At 40.9% G+C, this 22919-nt stretch overlaps 1 protein-coding gene across 18 annotated transcripts in view; it reads right to left on the minus strand.

Annotated features, from left to right (window-relative positions):
• The window catches only part of RIMS2 (regulating synaptic membrane exocytosis 2), a 799605-nt gene that overhangs the window by 623874 nt on the left and 152812 nt on the right, over positions 1-22919 (minus strand). For all 18 annotated transcript variants that reach the window (XM_045004549.1, XM_045004555.1, XM_045004557.1 and 15 more), the window contains one exon: positions 6310-6520. In XM_045004549.1, the coding sequence (XP_044860484.1) occupies positions 6310-6520 (211 nt within the window). The remainder of the gene's footprint in view (positions 1-6309; positions 6521-22919) is intronic.

The raw sequence follows: 22919 nt of genomic DNA on the forward strand, positions 1-22919 counted from the left end.
GCTCAAAAATGTTGACCCTCTTAATGACAGTGGTAAGTCTACAAAAGGTGCACACCAACAACTGCATGTATTTGGGTGACCAGATCATTCCACCAGATCCTGAACCGTGTTAGAATCAAGAGGTCACAACAATCACCAGTTCTTATTTTAAATAAAGGAAGCTGGACATAATGCATAGCAAAATAGCAAAGGATGTAAGCAAATAGAATCCAACTCCCCCCACCCCCGACCATTTCACAAACATCCCTCCAAACTCAGAATGTGGTGGGTTAGTGAGAATCCTGTGTGAAGATAGGATTCAGAGGAAGGAGATTAAATAAAAATAAAAAACAGAATACATTTGGGAGAAAACATCCCTTCCTGACTCCTACAGGTATTTTACTGAAACTTTGAAGTACACCATCTCTGCAGGAATCCTATTCTTTCATAGTAAACAGCTTGAATAATGTCCCAAAGTAACAACAAACACTGCAATGGACACTGTACAAAAATAAAAACATTTTTGTATTACACATATAACAGTACACACACACACACACACACAATTGTATCTATATACAAGCTAAATATGTATTTTATATATGTAATACAAATATATTTTTCCTCTCTTGAAAAGAGAGGTAGAAAAACAAAACACTGACCCTAAAGGTCCTGCCTCACTGAGTTGGCACTTTGTGCTATTGAAAATTATATCAATTGGACACCAACTTATCAATGCATGAAAGCTGTGTGTCAGCACTTAATTTTTCAGCTGCACATGGCTATGCACCTGTTGACACTGCCTCTTTCACTGTGCAGAGTACCAGTCAATATACATTTTACTGTGTAGCCCGACCTCATTCAATGTGCAATTTACACATTTACAGTCACTACTCAGTTATTGAACATACATGAAGAGTGGAGCCTCATGTTAGCAGATCGTTGTTAAAAATGCTCTGCATATTTGCAAAGTGTAATTTACAAAGCTTCATAACTTTAACAAATCAAATCCATTGACATCAGAACATTCAAAGGCACTTCTAGGTGAGTGAGTGCTCTCTGTCAAATTACCTTCCGCCATTCAAGCTGCGAAAGGGTTTAAATACAAATTTTAGAAACTTAACACAGCACTGTTGGGGGCGGGATGTTTTATCCCAATCATTTTATCCCATCAATAGTAAAAAAAAATAATAATAATTAAATTAAATAAAAATTGCATGGCCTGGTTTTCCTCTCACACCAATGTTAGTCAGGAGTAACTCTATTTAAATGAATGAAGTTTATGAGAGTGTAAGTGATATCAAAATTATGTCCAATAAATCCAAGTCACCTGATCATTGCCAATACCATAGACTGTAAAATATCTCAAGCAATCATGCGAGAGGCCCAGAAAAATTGATTGGTTAACAGAGGTAGTCTCATAATAAGATGCAGAAAATTTATACTCAGTTGGACAGCTTCTCTTTTTCACAAAGTTTGCACTTGGCAAAGCAGAGGGGGAGGCTGTCAGGGAACCACTTACAGCATTCTGATTTTTTAGAGGGTATTTGGCTAAAGCACAGATTACAGCAGACCTGGAACTGCTCTAACCTGAGGCAGCAGGCAATTGTCCCCAAAGGACTTTCCACTATCTGAGGGCAGTCAGAATATAACACACTTCAGCCACTCCTCTTCCCCACCCCCAACTAAGACCTAATACTGAAGCCTGTGAAAAGGATGGTATAAGAGCCATCTCTATATCTATTGGAGACTCCCACAATGAAATCCCCAATCAGGAGGATGTGGCCAGCCTCAGCACACTTTGGCTCACCCAGTCAGTACAAAGAATTTAACTCACTATGACTGTGGATGCTTTGAGACGTCTCTTAAAACAGGAAGTTACCTAAAAATTGTTGCTTCTTTTACATTTTCCCAAATTTCTCTGAAAATTAAAACTTTGCTCTGGCCCTGTTATGCTCTAAAAATCATTGTGAGGAAGTTATATGGCCTGTGTTATACAGGAGGGCCGACTATCTGATCACAGTAGTCCCTTCTGGCCTTGGAATCTGTGAATCTGCCTTTACAAATACTTAGTAACAATAAAAATATTTTTATTGTGGTCATGCCCAAGAGGCCACAATTAGAATAGGAGTCTCTTTGTACATGGTGTTGTATGCACACATAGGAAGACAATCCCCTCCCTGAAGAGCTTACAATCTATATTAAGACAACGAGGGAGCATGACAATGACTAGAAGAATGAAGGCAACAGTAATAAAATTACAGTTACAAAGACTAACAATATGCATAACTTAATGATTTTAAGTCATGTTATTATGTACTCAGAGTGTCTCAGCTAAATACAAGATCAAACATATAATTTAGCATAAGTAGTTAGCACATATTCTAAGGGACCAGTTGAGGTGACGTGGCCCTTTAACACCCCTGAGTCACAGGACAAAAAGGTGGAGGGGGATATAGTGGTTTATCAATTATTGTAATAAGCCATAAATCCAGTTTCTTTATTAAGACCATGATTTTTAGTGTCTAGCAAAGTTATGAATTTAAGCTCCTAGGCTCCTCTTTTGAAGGTTTCCTTTTAGGATGAGGACTGAGAGGTCAGATATAGAGGGTTGGTTTTGTGAAAAGTGTTCATCCACTAGTGATATGGTACTTTTGTCTTATATCATTTTCCTGTGACAACTAGGGGTGTGTGGTCAGAGCGGGTTTTCCTTCAATATAAAAATAAACCCCTCTCCAACTGCATGCCTTTAGTTGTCACCTACCACCCTCTCTGGAACCCCTAAGGGGTATCATCAACAACTATAACCTGTACTCGAGGGGGACCCCACCCTGAAAGAAATCTTTCCTGATCCCCCTCTTCTGGTCTTCAAACAACCCTGCAACCTCTCCAAGCTCATCATCAGAAGCAAGCTGCCCACAGACCCAAGACACACCAACTCAGAGCAGCACCTGACCCTGCCAGAACAACAAATGCAAAACCTGATGACATATCTCCACTGCTTCAGTGATCAATAACCCCCACAACACATCTTTCAAGAGGCATGTATAGGACCCACTGATATCACATGTTTTGTACCTCATCCAGTACACTAAATGTCCCATAGCAACTATGTGGGTGAAACGAGACAATCACTATGTTCTCGAATGAACGTACACAGGAAAATGATTAAAGACAAAAACACCATATCACCCAATATCTGTGGGTGAACACTTTTCACATAACGACCTCACTGTATCTGACCTCTCAGTCCTCATCTTCAAAGGAAATCTGCCCAACACCTTCAAAAGAAGAGCCTGGGAGATTAAATTCATAACTTTGCTAGACACTAAAAATCATGGTCTTAATAAAGACACTGGATTTACGGCTTATTAAAACAATTTGTAACCCACTTACCCCCTTTTTTGTCCTCTGACTACCATGGTATTAAAGCGCCACATCACCCTTAATGGTCCCTTAGAATGTGTGTTAACTACTTATGCTGAACTATCTGTTTGATCTTGTATTTAGCTGTGACACTCTTGAGTACCGTTCCCAGGCCTGAGGATACAGCTGTGCCACTGCAGCATGTCTGGTGAAGATACTCTATGTCGTAGGGAGAGAGCTCTCTCATCAGCATAATAAAACCACCTCTGAGATATGTGGTAGGTATGGCAGCGGGAGAAGCTTTCCTGCCAACATAGCGGTGTGCATGTGAGTGCTTATGTCGGTGTAATTTATGTTGCTCAGGGAGGTGGTTTTTTCACACCCCAGTGACATAAGTTATACCAAAAATAGGCTGTAGTGTAAACATAGCCTAAGAGAAGGGCAATTGTGGCTGCTTTGCACTTCAGCAACTTCCTTTTCCGATGTTTGCTGCCTCTACATGACCTGCACTGATGTGTATAGCAGCAAAAACTGGCATAAACCCAGATGAATTTGGAATTATGGAAAGAGATCAAACAGGTCCATCAATGATCTTATTTTAGACACAGGAAATAAAAACAACCCAGTCTTTGAATGAATTATCACATGGCTGTGTTCCAGTCATTTGTCATCTACTCCATGTTTGTAAGTACAGCTTCCCTCTTCTATCTTAAATGATCAATCTGATGGACTTTGAGGATACAGGTAAAAAAAAGAGTCAACCATTAGAATTGATCAAAAAATTTTAATCGGAATTTTTTTCTGATTAAAAACTCCCTTTTTTTGTACAACTGAAATTTTCAGTGGGGAAATTTCAGTTCTTCTGTACAATTTTGACTTTCCCAACTGCCTGGCAGGCTCTTGTCAATTTCACTTTCTGCCAGTAAAATTGATTTCTTTCAACAGAGTAATTGACAAAATGTGCACATAGCACCCCCACATTTAGGAGCGTTTTTTCTGGGTGCCAATTGGTGACACCTTCCCAACACAAAGGTGTCTTCTCATGACGTTTGAGTGTACAGCAATAAAGACTATCTAATTTTGCTTTCGATAACTAGATAAAATTATCACAGTATTTGATGGTATTTCCTATACTAAAAATATTGTTGTAACCTTATTTAGTTATCAAAAGTAATAATTGTATGTCAGATCCTTCAGGATAAAAGGCTCTACAAAAACTTTAAAAATATATTTTAACTAACTTTCATTATGTTCAACATAGCCTGAGAGATGTATACACCGTCAGCTACGTTTAGCCATCATTGAGCAGAAGATTTCTGTGTACTCTGATTTATAACTTGCATTACTGACATACATATTAAACCTTATGTATTTATACCTGCTTCTGTATTTTTTACTTCATACATTTGATTAAATGGGTTCTAGCCCACGAAAGCTTATGCCCAAATAAATTAGTCTCTAAGGTGCCAAAAGGACTCCTCGTTTTTTTTTGTTTTTTGTTGGGGTTTTTTTTTTATTATTGTCCCTGTTTTTCAGCCTAATGCTATGATAAAGAAAGCAACTTCCTGTAAAATACATACCAATTTCTCTTACTCTGCATGCAATGTGCATGTTGTGCCAATTACTCTACTCAAAGTAATCATGCATGTTCCCATAAAGACTCACATAAAAAAAAAAGAGCTCAGAACAGTGCCCTGAATATCTGAGTATCAGAGGGGTAGCTGTGTTAGTCTGGATCTGTAAAAGCAGCAAAGAATCCTGTGGCACCTTATAGACTAACAAACGTTTTGGAGCATGAGCTTTTCGTGGGTCAATACCCACTTCGTCGGATGCAAGTCTTGCATCTGACAAAGTGGGTATTCACCCATGAAAGCTCATGCTCCAAAACGTCTGTTAGTCTATAAGGTGCCACAGAATTCTTTGCTGCTTTTACTGAATATCTGAATCTGAGACAGACTTCTATGCTGAATTTGATTTACATTGTTATGCCATTATTCCCTATTTTATGTCAAGTCATCATTTTGGGAATTTTATTTAAAATTTGTAGTAAACTAATTTCTCTACTAAACTAAAATACTTTGGTAATTACTTGAGTTCTGCTGTACTGGTTTTAATTATTTTTAATTCAACCTGGTAGTCCACTTGATTTCTCATAATACAAATCATTATGATAGCTGTGAATATTATTTCTTAGCACAATAATCTTTTAAAAATGAAACATACTTTCTCAAACGCAAAAAAAAATGTGATATATTTTCCCTGTACATACTTTGCATTCTGTGGTGCTTTGTACAAGAAAAAAGCAGTTTACAAACATCGTTTAATTAGCCCCCTCAAATGACAATATGGAGGTAGGTAAACATTATAAGACCCATTACTAAACTGAGGTAAAATGAAGCTAAGTGTCCAAGTGAGCCTGGGACAGGCAAAGCCAGGAACAATTTCTTGCTCTAACCTCTAACTCTAAATACCCCAACACGATTGTCACTAAATAAATTCCTTTCCTTCCATATATAGGCACTGATCTTGTAATTGGATCCACACAGACACAAGGATCCACATACACGGATCCTGCAGCAGAACTGTGGTATGTGTTAAATTAAAAGCAATATTCACTGGTCTCCAGGTGGACCCAGAGTTTTAATGAAGATTCTTTGTCAAAGGGACAACAGCCTAAATAGACCCTAAAACAGTTTCCTCCTTGAAGGAAATATTGTTTGAGCAATAACCATAAGGCATTTACTAGTGATTCTGAACAACAGATACCAAACTTGTGGACCGGCACAGGTATGTCCTAGGGAGCCATTTTTTCAGCACATATATTTCCAATAACTAAAGTAACTGACTGTGGACAAATTACAATAATAATCTTCAGAAAACTTCTGTACCAAATTACATCACAATTCACATTAAGCAACATCAATATGAAAATTCAGTGATACTTATTTTAAACAAATGATATACCTTATTTGAGCGTAAAGACACTCTTCCTCCGCAACGAGCACAGAATTTAGTTTGGCAATATGAACAGTTATGGCCACAGCCATCAGCAAATTTTGTTTTGTGGCAGATACCACAGGTGGGGGCATCGCTCTTCTGCTCCTGCTGCTGCTGTGATTCTTCACCCATCTTCTTCACCTGCTCCTTATACATTTCAAATTGTTGATGCAATTTCCTGCAGAAGAAAACAGATCAATGAAAAGTTGTTTTATACAGGTTCATGCACAAATTTGTTCATCAATTTTCAAAACAAATTTAAATAAGAAGTACCACAGTAAAGAGAAAGCTGAAAAAAATGAATTGATTGCATACATAATGCACTTACTTCATATGTTACATGAAGTTCTACCTTTTATCATCCATTTTAACAGAACTAAACATAAGGGGCTTAGGTTGAGTCTCAGCTGCGATCATGTGCAAAGCACATACACAGTAAGTCCAGCTACTATAAAGGGGACTTCACTGATTAGTTAACGCTCCTCTAGTGTGTGACCAACTATTGGCAGACATAGCAGTGGAACATCCTGACAGTGAAATCAGAAAGACAGGGCTAACTGTTAACAAACCAGTAATTACTATGTAAAAGAAAGTCTGGTTTGATTCTTCGAGGTGCCCTTTTCCCTATTTTCACCATTCATAACTTAATATGCCTACATTATTTACCTTGCTTTTCCCACTACTGCTGTACAGATGAATTATTCTCAAATGTTTTAACAAACACATGCCTTGCAAACATAGCATCCAAGTATTGTGCAGCTCCATACATAACATTTCTTACCAGTGAGGAGTTATCATTATCTCAGTGTTGCCAACTCTCACTATTTTATTTTGAGTTTTGTGATGGTTGTTTTTTCTGAAAGCCTCAGCTCCTGGAGTCAAATGATTACAGGAGATTCTCAGCTTTAATGTTTAAAAAAAATTAAGTGTCTAGCCCTTAGAGTTCCTGAAGAAAGCTGAAAACCTGACCTGTGTATACCTATGGGCTCAGAAATTAGATGGCAAATAAAAATAATTGCACATTTTCTTATTATTAAATCTCATCATTTTAAGGGGCCTGACTCATGATTTTTGAATGTTAGCAAAATTGTCACTTATTTCCCCTTCAGGGTGCCCTGGAACAGTGGGAAGGGCACAGAGAGAGACATGAGACTATCCCTTATACCTTTCAGAAATGGAGATTGGAAATAGACAGGGGTGACTGGGGAATATGGAGACGTTACTAGAAGCTAAAGAGAGTCAGGTTGCTGTCCCCACTCTGCTCCTCGTCCCCCTGCATTTGTGTCAGGCTGTTTCCTTCAATGCACCTTCACTCCCTGGGGATCATCAGAAGCTGCACTGAGAGTACAGGAAAGACTACAGAAGAGTGCACTGCTGGTACCCAGCTGGTACCCAGCAGTGCTGGTACCCAGCACCACAGCCATCTCCAACAGATACAAGCAGTAATTGCAGGAATATTCTTATTCATTCTCTGAACCTAGCTGGGAGGAGCAAATATGAGACAATAGCTTATATCATCCCCTCCTTTGGAAAACCTGCAGCAGTGGAAAAGTTATTATGAAAATGCTATGGAGTCAATGACATGGAATTCCCAGAACATCCTCTTTGGGATCATGCTTCTGAGAAGGTAAAAGGGAGCATACCACTATAAAAAGTATATATATATCACAACATACACTGAGAAATCCCACAGAAATCCCATGGCTCTCTAGGCATGAGTAAGATGACCTGCTCCACTTCACTACTTCCTGCTCCCTGGCAATACGTTTGCTCAAGAACTCTCTGATGTAGGCATAGGAAGCACATAGCAGGAGATAATGCTTAGGCCATCATCAACTCCCACTGGAATTTCCAGTGAAAACATGGCAGATTTGCTAGCATCTGAAGCAAAAGCCACAAACATTTGAAATGTGGGGTGCCTCCATCATATGCTAGGCTTGGCAAGGCTAACCAGACTAAGAAACGATGATACCTGTTAAAAACTGAATGTGCAATGTGTGACTACAATCTTTAAAAAGATTCCAACTATAATAGTTTGGCTATGTTGCTAGTATGACCCCATATTGACTACCTAAAATGGTTCTCTATGGAAGAGTCCACAGCAAGAGAGGCTGTGGATGTCCAAAGAGGTATAACACAGTGGTATAACACAGTATATAAAACCATCTAGGCAACCCTCCAACAGGCTCAAATGGCAGATCAATGGCTGAAATTTGCTCATTTCCTCAGCCTTACCCAACCCTGATGTGGGAAAAAGGAGATGACGATGATGATTGAGACACAATCTTGCTGAGTCAGCAAGTAAATCAATACTCTACCAAAAACTGTTAAAAATGAATATTTTAATTTTTTTTAATGGGATTTAAAAGACACGGATAGTGGAAGCACCTCCAAGGAGGTGCCAGCTTATTCAGGTCTGCTCTCCTCCTGTAACACAACTCTGCAATCACATTGCTATACATTTATGTACATTTTATATATGGGCAGTGTAAGGGGAGGGGCAATTGTGTGAGTGTCATACACAATGCATAAATACTGGATAGTTTTACTACATAATATTATAGTATATATAATGCATTATACACAGTCTCATACATATGGCCATTATGAAACAAGATTTTGATTTGATTGGCTAGTGACTTTATGACTAGGTATCTGACATACCTGCTAAGGCTGCATATTGTAGACTGGAACTTGCATATATCTCAATCGATATCCAACAACTACAAGGGATTCTAGTTAAGAGGTCAGATGCTTATTAAAAGAAGAAAAAATAATCCTCTGGAATTCTACAGGAGTAGCTCTCTATTGCTTCTCAGCCTTCCCAGCTATACAACACTCATCTTCATGACAAAGGAAAACCATGTTTACCAGACGCCCATCTACCCCCCAAAAGAACCCCCAGCAGCTTTTCCACCCACTCAGCAACACTAACACATGACCGCAGAATAAGCTGTCCCACTCCAGGCACCCAAAAGCCTCCCATTACTTATTCACATGACCTATATCCCACAGACTTGTGGAATATGATGCATCATATATATATTTTGCATTCTGGGAGTTGCAAACCCAGAAAAAGTAGTTAACCATTGTTCTACAGTACTACTCCAACACACTACACTACAATCACAATACAAATACAGTTACAATGGTATTATTACTAAGATGTATTGAGCCATTATTATGGAATATTGTGGGTCTACTGAACTATGATTAATCTTTCTCTCCATTCACCCTTCCTCCTCCTGGAATCACTTTCATGCTCTGACCCTTTTTCCATATTAGGCTCAAACTCCTTGTCCTCACCATTAAGGCTCTACACAGCTCCACTCCTACCAACCTTTCAGCAATCATTTTCTCTGCCAACCCTCTCTCCTTAGTGCAGTATCCTCACACCTTCATCTTCATGTCTTGTTTCAGACTGGTTCTTTCTTCCTATAAATTCACTTCTTTTGGCTAAACACTAATGTCCCAATGTAGCCAGTTCCTTAGTTATCTGTATTCTAACGAAACTAAATCCTAAGGGATAAATCTGTGCTCACTTACACAAGTGCAGCTCGCATTGAAGAAAATGGTAACTGCAGGTTTTCAGTGATTCAGGAGCCTAACTTTTGGCACTCGGGTTTGTAAACTTTGGCCCTTGTTTACTCTGGGTTTATAAAGTGCCAAACATTGCCTACTTATTGCACTGTGTAAACAACAACTACTGCTGGCAAGCAGGGACCTTTCCAATGAGGGAAATAATAACAAACAAAACAAGATATTAACAATAAGAAATGTGCAGTTTTTACTTTTACCATTTTGATTTATATGTCAAATTTACTAGCAAATCTCAAAATGAACATATTTAAAATGATCACTTTCATATAGGCCCCAACTCAGCAAGGTGCTAAAGCATTTGCCTAAGTTCCAGCACACAAGTAATCCCCTTGAAGCCAAAAGCCTTCCTATGCTCACGCCAGTGATCATAAAAAGCAAGAATAGACAGACTCTCGCTCTATTAGACCAAGGAGAAGGGAAAGAAATCAGAGATGGGCATGTGCTTAAGTGATGCTGCTGAGGCAAACTGAACTCTAGTGTAATGAGTTTTGTCACTAGCTTCTAAAGATGTAGGTAATATATTAATATGTATTTTATGTATTCCTGAAGGACCCACATTGTGTCAGGCATCTTAGTAATGCACAAGAAGACATAGTTCCTGTCCCACACAGTTGATCACCTGAAATAGTACAAACGTGGTACATTTAAAGCAAAATGAAAAATGTGTATGAGGGCTTCACATTTGTTTGATTCTTTATCTTTCCCAGACATTTTGCAGATTGGATTATTAAAAAAATACACATGAAGCATAATACAGTGCAATACAACCAGTCTCCCAAAGGAAATTAAATCTGGGAGACCAACTTCCTTTACTATTTTTGAATACTGAGATACAAACTACTTTGATCCAAAATGTTCCAATCCCTTTCCAAATAAGTAGGTTTTTTTTGAATCATACAACTTCAGTTAAAAAAATATTCCTGAAGGTGTCTCAGCCATACACATGGCTATGCATTGTGCTCTGGGCTGGATAGAGACCTTCAGATCCAACTCTAGCAGCTACTTTCACTGTTCCACTATCACCATATGAAAGAAGAAAAATAATATCTAAAACTGTATTTGGTTATTTATATCTAATGACAATTCTTTTTCAACCCAAACAGATATTGTAGAAAAAAATGTAGGCTTCAAGTATGTGGCAAGGCACCTCCTTTGCTTCATTGAGCTCAGTGATGGGGGGAGGCAGGGACAGGGCCTGAAGTAAATCAATCCCACTCCATAGAATTTTTTATTCTTCAGTATTTACAAGGTGGGCCTCAGGATAGGCCCAAGCACCCTCTTCAGCCAAACAAAAGAAACAAATTCATAATACAAAAAGGGAATACCTTTCCCTGCCCCCTCTCTGGGGGTGTTGCCTTCTTATGCTAGCTTATGGGTGCCAGCCTTTCCTCAAGCACTCAGTTAGCTTGGTTGCTTCCTCTATGGGGGAGAAGCACAGCCTTCCACCCAGAAGCCTTTTCTCCATACTACCCTTGCTGCAGATATATGTATAAAACCTTCCTCCTCTGTGTGTGTGTGTATATGTGTGTATATATATATATATATATATATATATACACACACACACACACACACACACACAAGGAAGGTTTTAAAGTCACTGGCAGCCCTTAACTGGACTCAGGTGTCCCTAGTTGACCTGAGGTAAACTCTTTTCAGCTCTTAGGAAAAGGGGACTATCATTCTAGGGCTGAAATACACACCTTCTACCACTCTCTTAAAGTAGTCCTGCCTAACTTTGTCACAAGTGGAATGAAAAACATGGGTTAGAAGCAAATCAAACAGTGAGAACAAGGACTACAATTCTGGAGCTAAGTATTATTGCCATTATTATTTTTAAAAGACATTTCTGATGGCCTGGATCATGGTGATTATCCACAAAGTGGATCTATTAACTGGTCAGTGCAAGACAAGCAGCAACCTTCCTACTGCTGCATCTCAAAAACATTAGCACTCTGGTGAGTCTGAATTACATTGACTCTCAAGATTTCTAGCTACTTACATATATGATCCAATTTTCAGAGGGAGCACAAGCTGAATATCAGGGGTGAGATCTTAGCTCCATTTAACTCAACAGCAAAACTCCCATTATCTTAAATGGAATGAGGATTTCACCCCAGATCTTGAGTGGTATAACACAGATGGCTCTTAGCAGGTTATCAACCTGCTATTATGCAATTTATCAGGAAATAATTACAATGTCAATATACCAGTGTATACTTTTTATGTATGAGTTTTTAGTGCACAAGGAATGGTCTCTAAATGTTCTTCATGTTAACATGTTTAATGTTTATGATAACAATAACTTACAATTATAATATCATTATATACCATCCGTCCTTCAAATACACACAAACAATTGTTGTAGCAACCCTAACGCAAAAAACAATGTTTCAGTACCTGTGTCTTTTTCACTGTCTCAGCAGAATGAAAGGAATACATAAACTTATTCTGTACTCAAGCCACTTTTAGAAATTTTCAAAGCCATCAGTGTAGTTCTTCTCCAGTAATTCTGTTATTGTGGAAAAATTAAGATTGTCTCCATCTTGGCCATATGAAGACTAAGAAAGGGCAGTTTACTTTAAAAAATATAAGAAGTGAACTTTCCAAAAACTTGAATTACATTTTTGAAATCCAAATGTATTCTGATCACTGTTTTCGCTTATTATGTTTCATTTTTGCACACTTCTAGTCCTGGAAGCAGAATATACTACGGTTTCACTTGTCCTATGACACCCAATATCCCCTGAGAGGGGAAAAATAAAATATTAAAGCCCCAAAAGCAGAAAATAAAGGTTCTTGTTGTGAAATATATAATTCATAGGGTGTGCCTGTTCACAAGCACATTAAACCTCAAGTTATATAGGTTGCACTAAGAATTTTAATAGCAATGTCCTTCTTGTATTGTAATGATAGTAAATGAACAAAATTGTCATAGGTGGTTTCTCTAGCACTTTATATCAACTAAATTCTGTTTATTTGCTTTTATAAACTATGAAAGAGGGAAATGTAGTACACACACACACACACACACACACACACACAGAGTAATGCAGTCTATGGAGCTGCATGGGTGTAAATGAAAACAGAATTTGACTCTGGAAAATGTTTGGAATCTGGCACATTTCCACATTTATATACACTAGAGTATATAATCATACCAGCAGTATGGCACATTTCCATATAACACATGTAATTTTTGAGAGCTTGCTTGCCTCTTTATTCCTGCCAAACATTGTGTTCTTGATTTGAAATGTGTTATCTGTAATGAACCTCGAGTGCAGCAGCGTATTATCCCCTAGGCCAACAAGGCCTAGGCGTAGGGTGGCAAATTTGCAGGGGCGGCAAATTTAAAATAGCAGCCCAGCATTTTTGTAATCGCGCGCCGCGATTCTACCAAACATGATAGCGCGTATTGAAACTGCCAATGACGGCGCGACGGAGACGCCATTTAGTAAACAACATACTTGGGACTGGAGTCGTGACAATCCTAAGCGTTAATTAACAATATGACCGGAAGGAAGAAATTAAGTGGCGCTCAGTTAAAAAAAAAGCTATACAGAAGAAAGAAAGGGAAAATGAAATGATAGCAAAAATGCACAAAATTGATTCCTTTGTTGTATCAGTTAGTGCCGACAGTGAGACAGAAAAAAAAGTTGAAAGAAGTAGTGAAGTAAAAAGTGAAAATATTGGTGTTGATATTGAAAATATTGATGTGTATAAAGTACATATTAAAACTAATGAAGAAATTCCGGCTGTGGTTAGTGTTGAAGAAAATGTTCCAAATACTAGCGTATCAGAGACTACCGGGAATCATGTTGCTCTGGATATCGTTGACAATACTGCAGAGATTTGCGAATCACATCAATCAGAAATTCAATCTGACATTGGAATATCTACCATAAGTGACGACCCAGCCCAATAGATATTGAATGATGCTACAATTGAGTATTTATCAACACATGGTATTAAACAAAATATCGATAGTGATTTTACTAACTCAAAAAGGCAATATACTGATAAAATGCGTGTTCTAACAAAAAATGTGTTTGAACGACATCTTTTAAACGGTGAAGTAAAGCCACGGCAATATCTTGTATATTCGGAGAGCAAAGGAGCCGTGTTTTGTGCCCCATGTCGATTATTCGGAGGGATCTCTAGTCTGGCGATGAGTGGATACCATGACTGGAAAAACATATCAGCTCGACTACGTGAACATGAAAATTCAACTGAACATAAAATGTGTGTACTGACAATGGTGAGGAGAGGCGAGATATCCGGAAGAATTGATATGAATTTAAAATTTCAAATGGAAGAAGACATTATGTATTGAAGAAATGTGTTGAAGAGGATTGTAGCAGTGGTAAAGAAACTTTCAAGCAGAGGACTTGCATTTAGAGGTAAGGTGGAAAAATTTGGATCACCTTATAATGGCAATTACATGATGGCCCTTGAGCTTGTTGCAGAATTTGACCCATTTTTAGCAAGTCACATTGCATGTTATGGAAATGAAGGTCGAGGTTACGTATCTTATCTTTCATCCTATACATGTAATGAATTTATAACATTGATGGCTTCAAATGTGATCTCAAATATTATTAAAGAAGTAAAAGAAGCCAAATATTTCTCAATAAGTGTTGACTCAACTCCCGACATCTCATGTTGATCAATTGGCTTTTATACTGAGATATGTAAATGATGATGGCATACCAGTAGAGAGGTTTCTTTGTTTTTTTACCAAATACTGGCCACAAATCAGAACAGTTAGCTGATGCTGTACTTTCAACTTTGAATTGTTATGGATTAGATATCACAAACTGCCGTGGACAGTCATACGACAATGCCACTAACATGTCCAGTGTATATAGCAGGTTGCAAGCAAGAATTAAGAATATAAATCCTTATGCTGTGTATGTGCCTTGCTCTGTGCATTCTTTAAATCTGGTTGGAGTATTTGCAGCAGAAAGTTGTCAAGAATCATGTTCATTTTTCTCAACTGTCCTATATCTTTATTCATTTTTTTCTGCCTCTACTCACCGGTGGGAGATTTTACTATCTAATTTGAAGCCAGGCAGTAAAGTAATAAAAAGACTTTCTGAGACTCGCTGGTCATCTCGAGTGGAAGCTTATCATAATTTGAGTGAAAACTGGAATGCTATAATTAAAGCCTTAAATACAATAAAGGAAGATGCTACTGAGAAACCTGTTACACGTAATGAAGCTGCAGTGAAAACTCGATCGACCTAAGGCAGCTTTTATGGCTGTATTTTGGAGCTCACTCTTGGAAAGATTTCATATAACTAGCCAAAAACTGCAAAATGTTTATATTGATATACAGACAGTTGTAGAGTTCTACAACTCACTAATAGGATACATTAACTCTATACGGGACTTGTTTGAGATGTACAAAGAGAAAGCCAAAGAAAAATCTAAAATTGAAGACTACGAATTTGACACAAAGCGAAAAAGAAAGCGTAAACTGCAAGCTGAGGAGATACGCGAAGTTGAAGTGAAAATGTGTGGTAGAGACAAATTTAAAGTAGATACCTTTTTAACAATACTAGACCTTGTATGTTCTGAATTGAAACGCAGAAGTAATGCGTATCAAGAAATTTATGGCAGATTTCAGTTTCTCTCTAACATTACCAATATTTCAACAGCAGATATAACAGTTCATGCTAAAAAATTACAGCTATGCTACCAAGGAGATTTAGAAGAATCATTCGTGAATGAGTGTCTACATTTTCGATCATATTTGGAAGGTGTTGAAATTCCTGAAAATGAAAAGTCAATTCTAAGATATTGCAGCCTTCTTCGAAATCGAAACATTCATTCATCAGTGTATCCAAATCTTGATATTGCCTTCAGAATGTTCGTTTGCACACCTGCTACAAACTGTTCAGTGGAACAATCATTTTTGGCATTAAAAAGGGTGAAAAACTATTTGAGGGCTAATCTCAGTGAAGAAAAATTAAACTCCCTTTCTCTCCTGACAATTGAAAAGGATCAAACAACTTCTCTGGATTATACAGAATTAATTAATGTTTGCCGCTCAAAGGTGTAGGCGTAAACAAATGTAATTACTTACTACTCAAATATTTTTATTTCTTTCATTGTATCCACATAAAATAAGAAATAAATATTTGATATAAAACCGGACTCCCGCTTGAACGCGGCGTTTTGGATCCATGTGCGGTCCCACGCTATAACCGAAATCGCGCTATACAGACTAAAACTAAAAAAACTAAAACAAGTTCATATGGGACCAGCTGCCGGGGGCGGTAATTATTTCAGGGCCTAGGGGCGGCAAAATCATTAATCCACCACTGCTCGAGTGTAGATTTTGGTCCATTAAGTATTGTGTTTCTTTGTAACCTATAGCTTCTATTATTATTATTCTGTATTTTGTCACTGGTCTCATTATATACTTATCTACATAAAAAGCATAAGCCCTTTGCCATTCCATAAGCCAAATATATTCAAATAGCCTTCTCATTGCCATACATGAGTACTTTGTTTTACTAGTAGCCTCTGACTCTTTTTCAGGGTCATATACAAAACTAAATCTATATATTGCCTCTCTCCTTTATTAATATTTTCTATTAGAAGGAAAATACTACATAGATTATTGTATTGACAGTTGTCAGAGGGGAAAAAAGCAATAACACAGGACAAAATTTCATAGAGACTCTTATAAAACACATGCCATATATATTCACTTAATTAACAGAGCAACCCGGGATAAATAATCATAGCTTAACAAAAATTGTGAAGGCCTCAGTTTAGGAAACTCATAAAATTACTTGAACCACTTTATTTCATACTTCAATATCTACTATTTCTCATAGGTCTCGCAGACAGTGGCTTAACACAAAAACTAAATGACTAATGTCACCTCATGATAATAACGTTTGCTTTTTTTATAATAGCACAGAATTTAATAAGAATTTTGTAACTGAATTTTCATAAAATATTGTGAAAATAAAACTATAGCTTGTTCATATTATCTGTATTCAGGTCTCTACACACAATATTTCTGTCTGAAAGTTCTCAGGAGCTTGGTGCCAGCACACTAGAAGTAATCACTTTATAATTTGGCATCAAAGTAGTCTCAATATCAGGCCAAAGTACAGCACAAATAACCTCAATCAACACTTCAGGCTGTTGTCCAAGGGTTATATCAGTTCACTGAGTCCACATCTTCATCTGTTCACCTAAGAATGTTTAGCTTGGTCATAGAGAGACAAGGTGTGTGAGGTAATATTTTTTATTGGACCAACTTCTGTTGGTGAAAGAGACAAGCTTTTGAGCTACACAGAGTTCTTCAGGTCTGGGAAAGGTACTTCCAATGTCACAGCTAAATATAAGATGAAACAGACTTTCTAGTATAAGTAGTTAACACATATTCTCAGGCCTTGTCTACACTACAAGACTATTTCGAATCTACTTAAGTCGAATTTGTGGATTCGACCTTATGAAGTCGAATTTGTGTATCCACAGTAAATACACTAATTCGAATGTCTGAGTCCACAGTAACGGGGCTGGCGTCGACTTTGGAAGCGGTGCACTGTGGGAAGCTATCCCACAGTTCCCGCAGTCCCCGCTGCCCATTGGAATGCTGGGTAGAGCTCCCAATGCCTCCTGGGGGAAAAATGTGTCGAGGGTGCTTTTGGGTAACTGTTGTCATTGAACCGTCAATCACGCCCTCCCTCCCTGAAAGCTCCGGCGGGAAATCTGTTCGCACCCTTCTCTTGTCGGTTACAGCGCGGACGCCACAGCACTGCGAGCATGGAGCCCGCTGCGATCATCGCTGCACTTATGGCCGTTGTCAACTCCTCGCACCTTATCGTCCACCTCTTCCACAGTCAGCTGCTGAGAAATCGGGCGAGGAGGCTCCGGCAGCGCGGTGAGGACAGGAATTCACAGAGTGGCGCAGACCTCTCACAAAGCAGGGTACGCCGCGCCGTGGAGATCATGGTGGCAATGGGTCAAGTTCATGGTGTGGAACGGCGATTCTGGGCCCGGGAAACAAGCACGGACTGGTGGGACCGCATAGTGCTGCAGGTCTGGGATGAATCACAGTGGCTGCGAAACTTCAGGATGCGTAAGGGCACTTTCCTTGAACTCTGTGACTTGCTGTCCCCTGCCCTGAAGCGCCAGGACACCCGGATGCGAGCAGCCCTAAGTGTGCAGAAGCGAGTGGCCATAGCCCTCTGGAAACTTGCAACGCCAGACAGCTACCGGTCAGTAGCGAACCACTTTGGCGTGGGCAAATCTACCGTGGGGGTTGCTGTGATTCAAGTAGCCCACGCAATCGTTGAGCAACTTCTCTCAAAGGTAGTGACTCTCGGAAACATCCAGGACATCATAGATGGCTTCGCCGCGATGGGATTCCCAAACTGCGGTGGGGCTATAGATGGGACTCACATCCCTATCCTGGCACCAGCCCACCAGGCCAGCGAGCACATTAACCGAAAGGGCTACTTTTCAATGGTGCTGCAAGCACTGGTAGACCATAGGGGACGTTTTACCAACATCTTCGTTGGGTGGGCGGGCAAGGTTCATGACGCGCGTGTGTTCAGGAACTCTGGTCTGTTTAAACGCCTCCAGGCAGGTACTTTCTTCCCGGACCACAAACTAACGGTTGGGGATGTGTAGATGCCTACAGTGATCCTCGGGGACCCAGCCTACCCGCTAATGCCCTGGCTCATGAAGCCCTATACAGGCGCCTTGGACAGAGAGAAGGAACTCTTCAACTACCGGCTGAGCAAGTGCAGAATGGTGGTGGAGTGTGCTTTCGGACGTCTCAAGGGGAGATGGCGGAGCTTACTGACTCGCTCGGACATCAGCGAAAAGAATATCCCCGTAGTTATTGCTGCTTGCTGTGTGCTCCACAATCTCTGTGAGAGCAAGGGCGAGACCTTTTTGTCCGGATGGGAGGTTGAGGCAAATCGCCTGGCTGCAGTTTACGCTCAGCCAGACACCCGTGCCGAGAGAATATCCCAGCGGGAAGCGCTGTGTATCCGGGAGGCTTTGAAAGCAAGTTTCCTCGGAGAGCAGGGTAACCTATGACTCTCCACTTGCTTTCAAGAGAAACTGACCCTGGGCCTGTGTCTGTATGTGTCGATTTCGATCTGCGGTTACATACCCCGTTCTCCAAGTTTCCCCCACTTCCAAAGCACGTTTTAAAGCAAATTAATTGTTACACTCATTATTAATAAATCTTTGTTTTACTTTGCATTTCTGTTCAGGTGTTGAAACATGGACGCATACTGTGCTGGGCACGGTGTGCACTGATGTACAGACCGCTTGTTCCATAGAGGAATGACATCCTCCTGCTCCTACATAGGTCTCTGGGGTGGGGGACGGTTGCAAGTGGTTGTGCATCAAGGGGAGGGATTGCAGGAAGGGGTGGGTTTGCAGGAAGGGGCGAGTGGTGCCTTCTTTGGATAGGGGTTTGGATGACGGCAGTGGGCTGCGGGTTTGGGCGTAGGAAAGGGTGAGGGGTGTGGGTGAAGGGTGAGTATCTGTCCGTGGATGAGGGCTCTTGTTGGGGCTCAGGGCAGCGGAGAGGCTCGGTGCTACGGTGGAAGTGCATGGTAAGGGCAGCGTGCCTTAACATTAAGGGGGTGGCAGGCGCTAGGACCCTGGACAAGCATACACATCACAGAATGACCCGGGGCAGCATACACCACACAGAGTGACCCTGGTGCCTACTGACTGCAGTGTGTGTGTGCGCTGCAGTTGATCATGCCCCCAAGTCTGTACCCTGGTAATGTAGGCTATACCGTGCAATTATAAATCCCCTCCCCCCCGCATACACAAAAAAATCCTCTGACACGAAAGACGTGACCGAAACAGTGAATAACAGCAAACAGCTTTTAATAATCTAATACACAGTGGGGGGATGAAACTCGGATTTGGGACTGGGTGAGCCTGTAAGGGAAGCACTTCTACAAATGTATAGCGTGAGAGGTGTGTGGTACATTAGCGCTATGCAGTGGTGCAGTGACAGTTCTCACGGCCCCTACCGCCCCTCCGTCTTGTACTTTTGGGTGAGGGGGGGCAGGACTTCTTGGCGGGGGAGGGCGGTTGCAGATACACTGCAGGGGGCCTCTGTCCTCCTGCCTGCGGTCCTGCAGAACATCAACAAGGCGCCGGAGCGTGTCCATTTGCTCCCTCATTAGGCCAAGCAGCGTTTGAGTCGCCTGCTGGTCTTCCTGCCGCCAGCTATCCTCCCATTCGATGTGTGCGCGATGCTGTTGACATAGGGTCTCCCTCCACTGTCTCTGCTCTGCCGCCTCGGCTCTGGAGCAGGCCATCAGTTCCGCAAACATCTCGTCCCTAGTCTTTTTCTTTTGCCGCCTAATCTGCGCCAGCCTCTGCGAGGGGGATGTCGGGGCAGTCCGGGAAAGAGCCGAAGCTGTGTGATGGGAAAAGTAACTGATTTCCTTGAACAGATACATGTTTGCGAACAGTGAACACAGTCTAGTCAGTTTCTCTGAACAAGACCATACAGGGCAACAAGTCTCACGAGATCTCAGGACAAGTTCGAGATTTCGGAATACGCTCTCATTGGCTGCGGCATTGCACAGGAGAGCGGACAAGTGGGGAGAGACAGCTGAATCCGTCTAGCAGACAGTCCTGGTAAGCCTTACAGTACATTCTGCTTATCAGTTAATGGATAGCTGTGCCCTCCCGCTAAAGGCAATCTGGAAATCATATACTCTGACCCTTTTCCAGCCACTCCCGCCAGTGCACGGGAAAGATCAATGTATGCTTTTCCTATGTGGCCTACAACACGTGGCTGTTAAGCGAGGGTCATTGTTATGCAAAGTAAAAGTCAACCATTCACAACAGTAACAATACACTAATTGCCCTAATTAGATGCAGCATTTCATGAACGAGATCACCCTGATGCGGGTCCCTCGGAGTCACAAAGAGCGGATGCTAAGGGAAGCCCTGCAGAGACCAGGACCATATGCGGCCATGCTTGTGGAGGCGATGATTCCCATCTACATAAGGATGTCCTGGCGCGGAAGAGTGTGCTTCCACGGAGCACCCAACAAGGCACCTCTCCCCAGGAACCTCCTGCGGAGGCTTTTCGAGGACCTAAATGAGACCTTTCTTGAATTGTCCCTGGAGGATTATTATTCAATCCCTATATGTGTGGACCTACTTTTCGTATAGTTTTTCATTGAAAATTTTATATATAGCATTTCTATTTTTTTATACCTGTTTTATAAAAAATAAATGTTTACATGTTTATAGCACTTACCGCCTGATCCTTCCCCTGATTCAGAGTCCGGGTTAACGGCTGGGGAGGGTTGGTAGGGGATCTCTGTGAGGGTGATGAAGAGATCCTGGCTGTCAGGGAAAGCGGTTTTGTGTTCGCTGTCGCCTGCGCCGTCCTCCACAGACCCTTCCTCATCTTCCCCATCGGCGAACATCGAGGAGGAACTGTCCAGGTTCACTATGCCATCCACTGAGTCCACGGTCACTGGTGGGGCAGTGGTGGCAGACCCACCTAGAATGGCATGCAGTGCCTCGTAGAAGCGGCATGTCTGGGGCCGGGCTCCGGAGCGTCCGTTTGCCGCTCTGACTTTTTGGTAGCCTTGTCTCAGGTCCTTGATTTTCACGCGGCACTGCATTGCATCCCGGCTGTATCCTTTCTCTATCATTGCTTTGGAGACCTTCTCGAAGGTCTTTGCATTCCGCTTGCTGGAGCGCAGCTCCGACAGCACAGACTCCTCGCCCCACACACCGATCAGATCCAGGACTTCCCGGTCTGTCCATGCTGGGGACCTCTTTCTATTCTTGGATTGGCCGGACTCCTCTGCTGGAGAGCTCTGCATCGTTGCAGGTGCTGCGGAGCTCGCCCCGATGTCCAGCCAGGACGTCAGATTCAAAGTGCCCAGACAGGAAAATGAATTCAAATTTTCCTGGGTCATTTCCTGTGTGGCTGGTCAGAGAATCCAAGCTCCGACTGCTGTCCAGAGCGTCAACAGAGTGGTGCACTGTGGGATAGCTCCCGGAGCTACTAAGTTCGATTTGCATCCACACCTAGCCTAATTCGAGCTAGCCATGTCGAATTTAGCGTTACTCCACCTGTCGGGGTGGAGTACCGAATTCGAACTAAAGAGCCCTCTAGTTGAAATTAAATGGCTTCCTGGTGTGGACGGTTGAGCGGTTAGTTCGAATTAACGCTGCTAAATTCGAATTAAAGTCCTAGTGTAGACCAGGCCTAAGGGACTATTCAAGGTGAAGTGCATCATTAACACAACTACAGTCATAGGACAAAAAAGGGCAGTTAATGGGCTATGGGTTGTTGTAATAAGCCATAAATCTAGTGTCTTTGTTAAGACCATGATTTTTAGTGTCTAGCAAAGTTATAAATTTAAATTCCCAGGCTCTTCTTTTTAAGGTATTGTGTAGGTTTCTTCTGAGGACGAGGACTGAGAGCTCTGATATAGAGCACTTTTTGTGAAAAGTGTTTGCTCTTGGGTGATATGGTGCTTTTGTTTTTTATCATTTTTCTCTGTGAATTCATTTGAGAGTATAGTGATTGTCTGGTTTCACCCACATAGTTGTTATTCGGGCATTTAGTGCACTAGATGAAGTACAACACATTGTTATAGGCATGGATCTTGGCTATTGGATCTTGAAAGGTGTTGTGGTGTATATTTGATCATTATAGTAGTGGAGAGACATCTTCAAGTTTTGTATCCATTGTGCCGCTTTAAGTTGGTCTGATCTGTGAGGAGCTTCCTTCAGATGATGAGCTTGGTGGGGGTGAGGAATGTTTGAAGGCCAAAAGAGTCAAATCACAGCTTGATCATATTCAGAAAATTTATTTCTTTTGCACAAAGGACTAACTTTTGCAGGGTACAACCATGTAGCTTGTATAGCCTGTTCCTGAAACTCAGAATTTAATTCATATTCTTTTATCCTATTGTGTGCCAATTATAAGATGTATA

Source organism: Mauremys mutica, chromosome 2 (genome assembly GCF_020497125.1).
Source record: "Mauremys mutica isolate MM-2020 ecotype Southern chromosome 2, ASM2049712v1, whole genome shotgun sequence".
Lineage (NCBI taxonomy): Eukaryota > Metazoa > Chordata > Testudines > Geoemydidae > Mauremys > Mauremys mutica.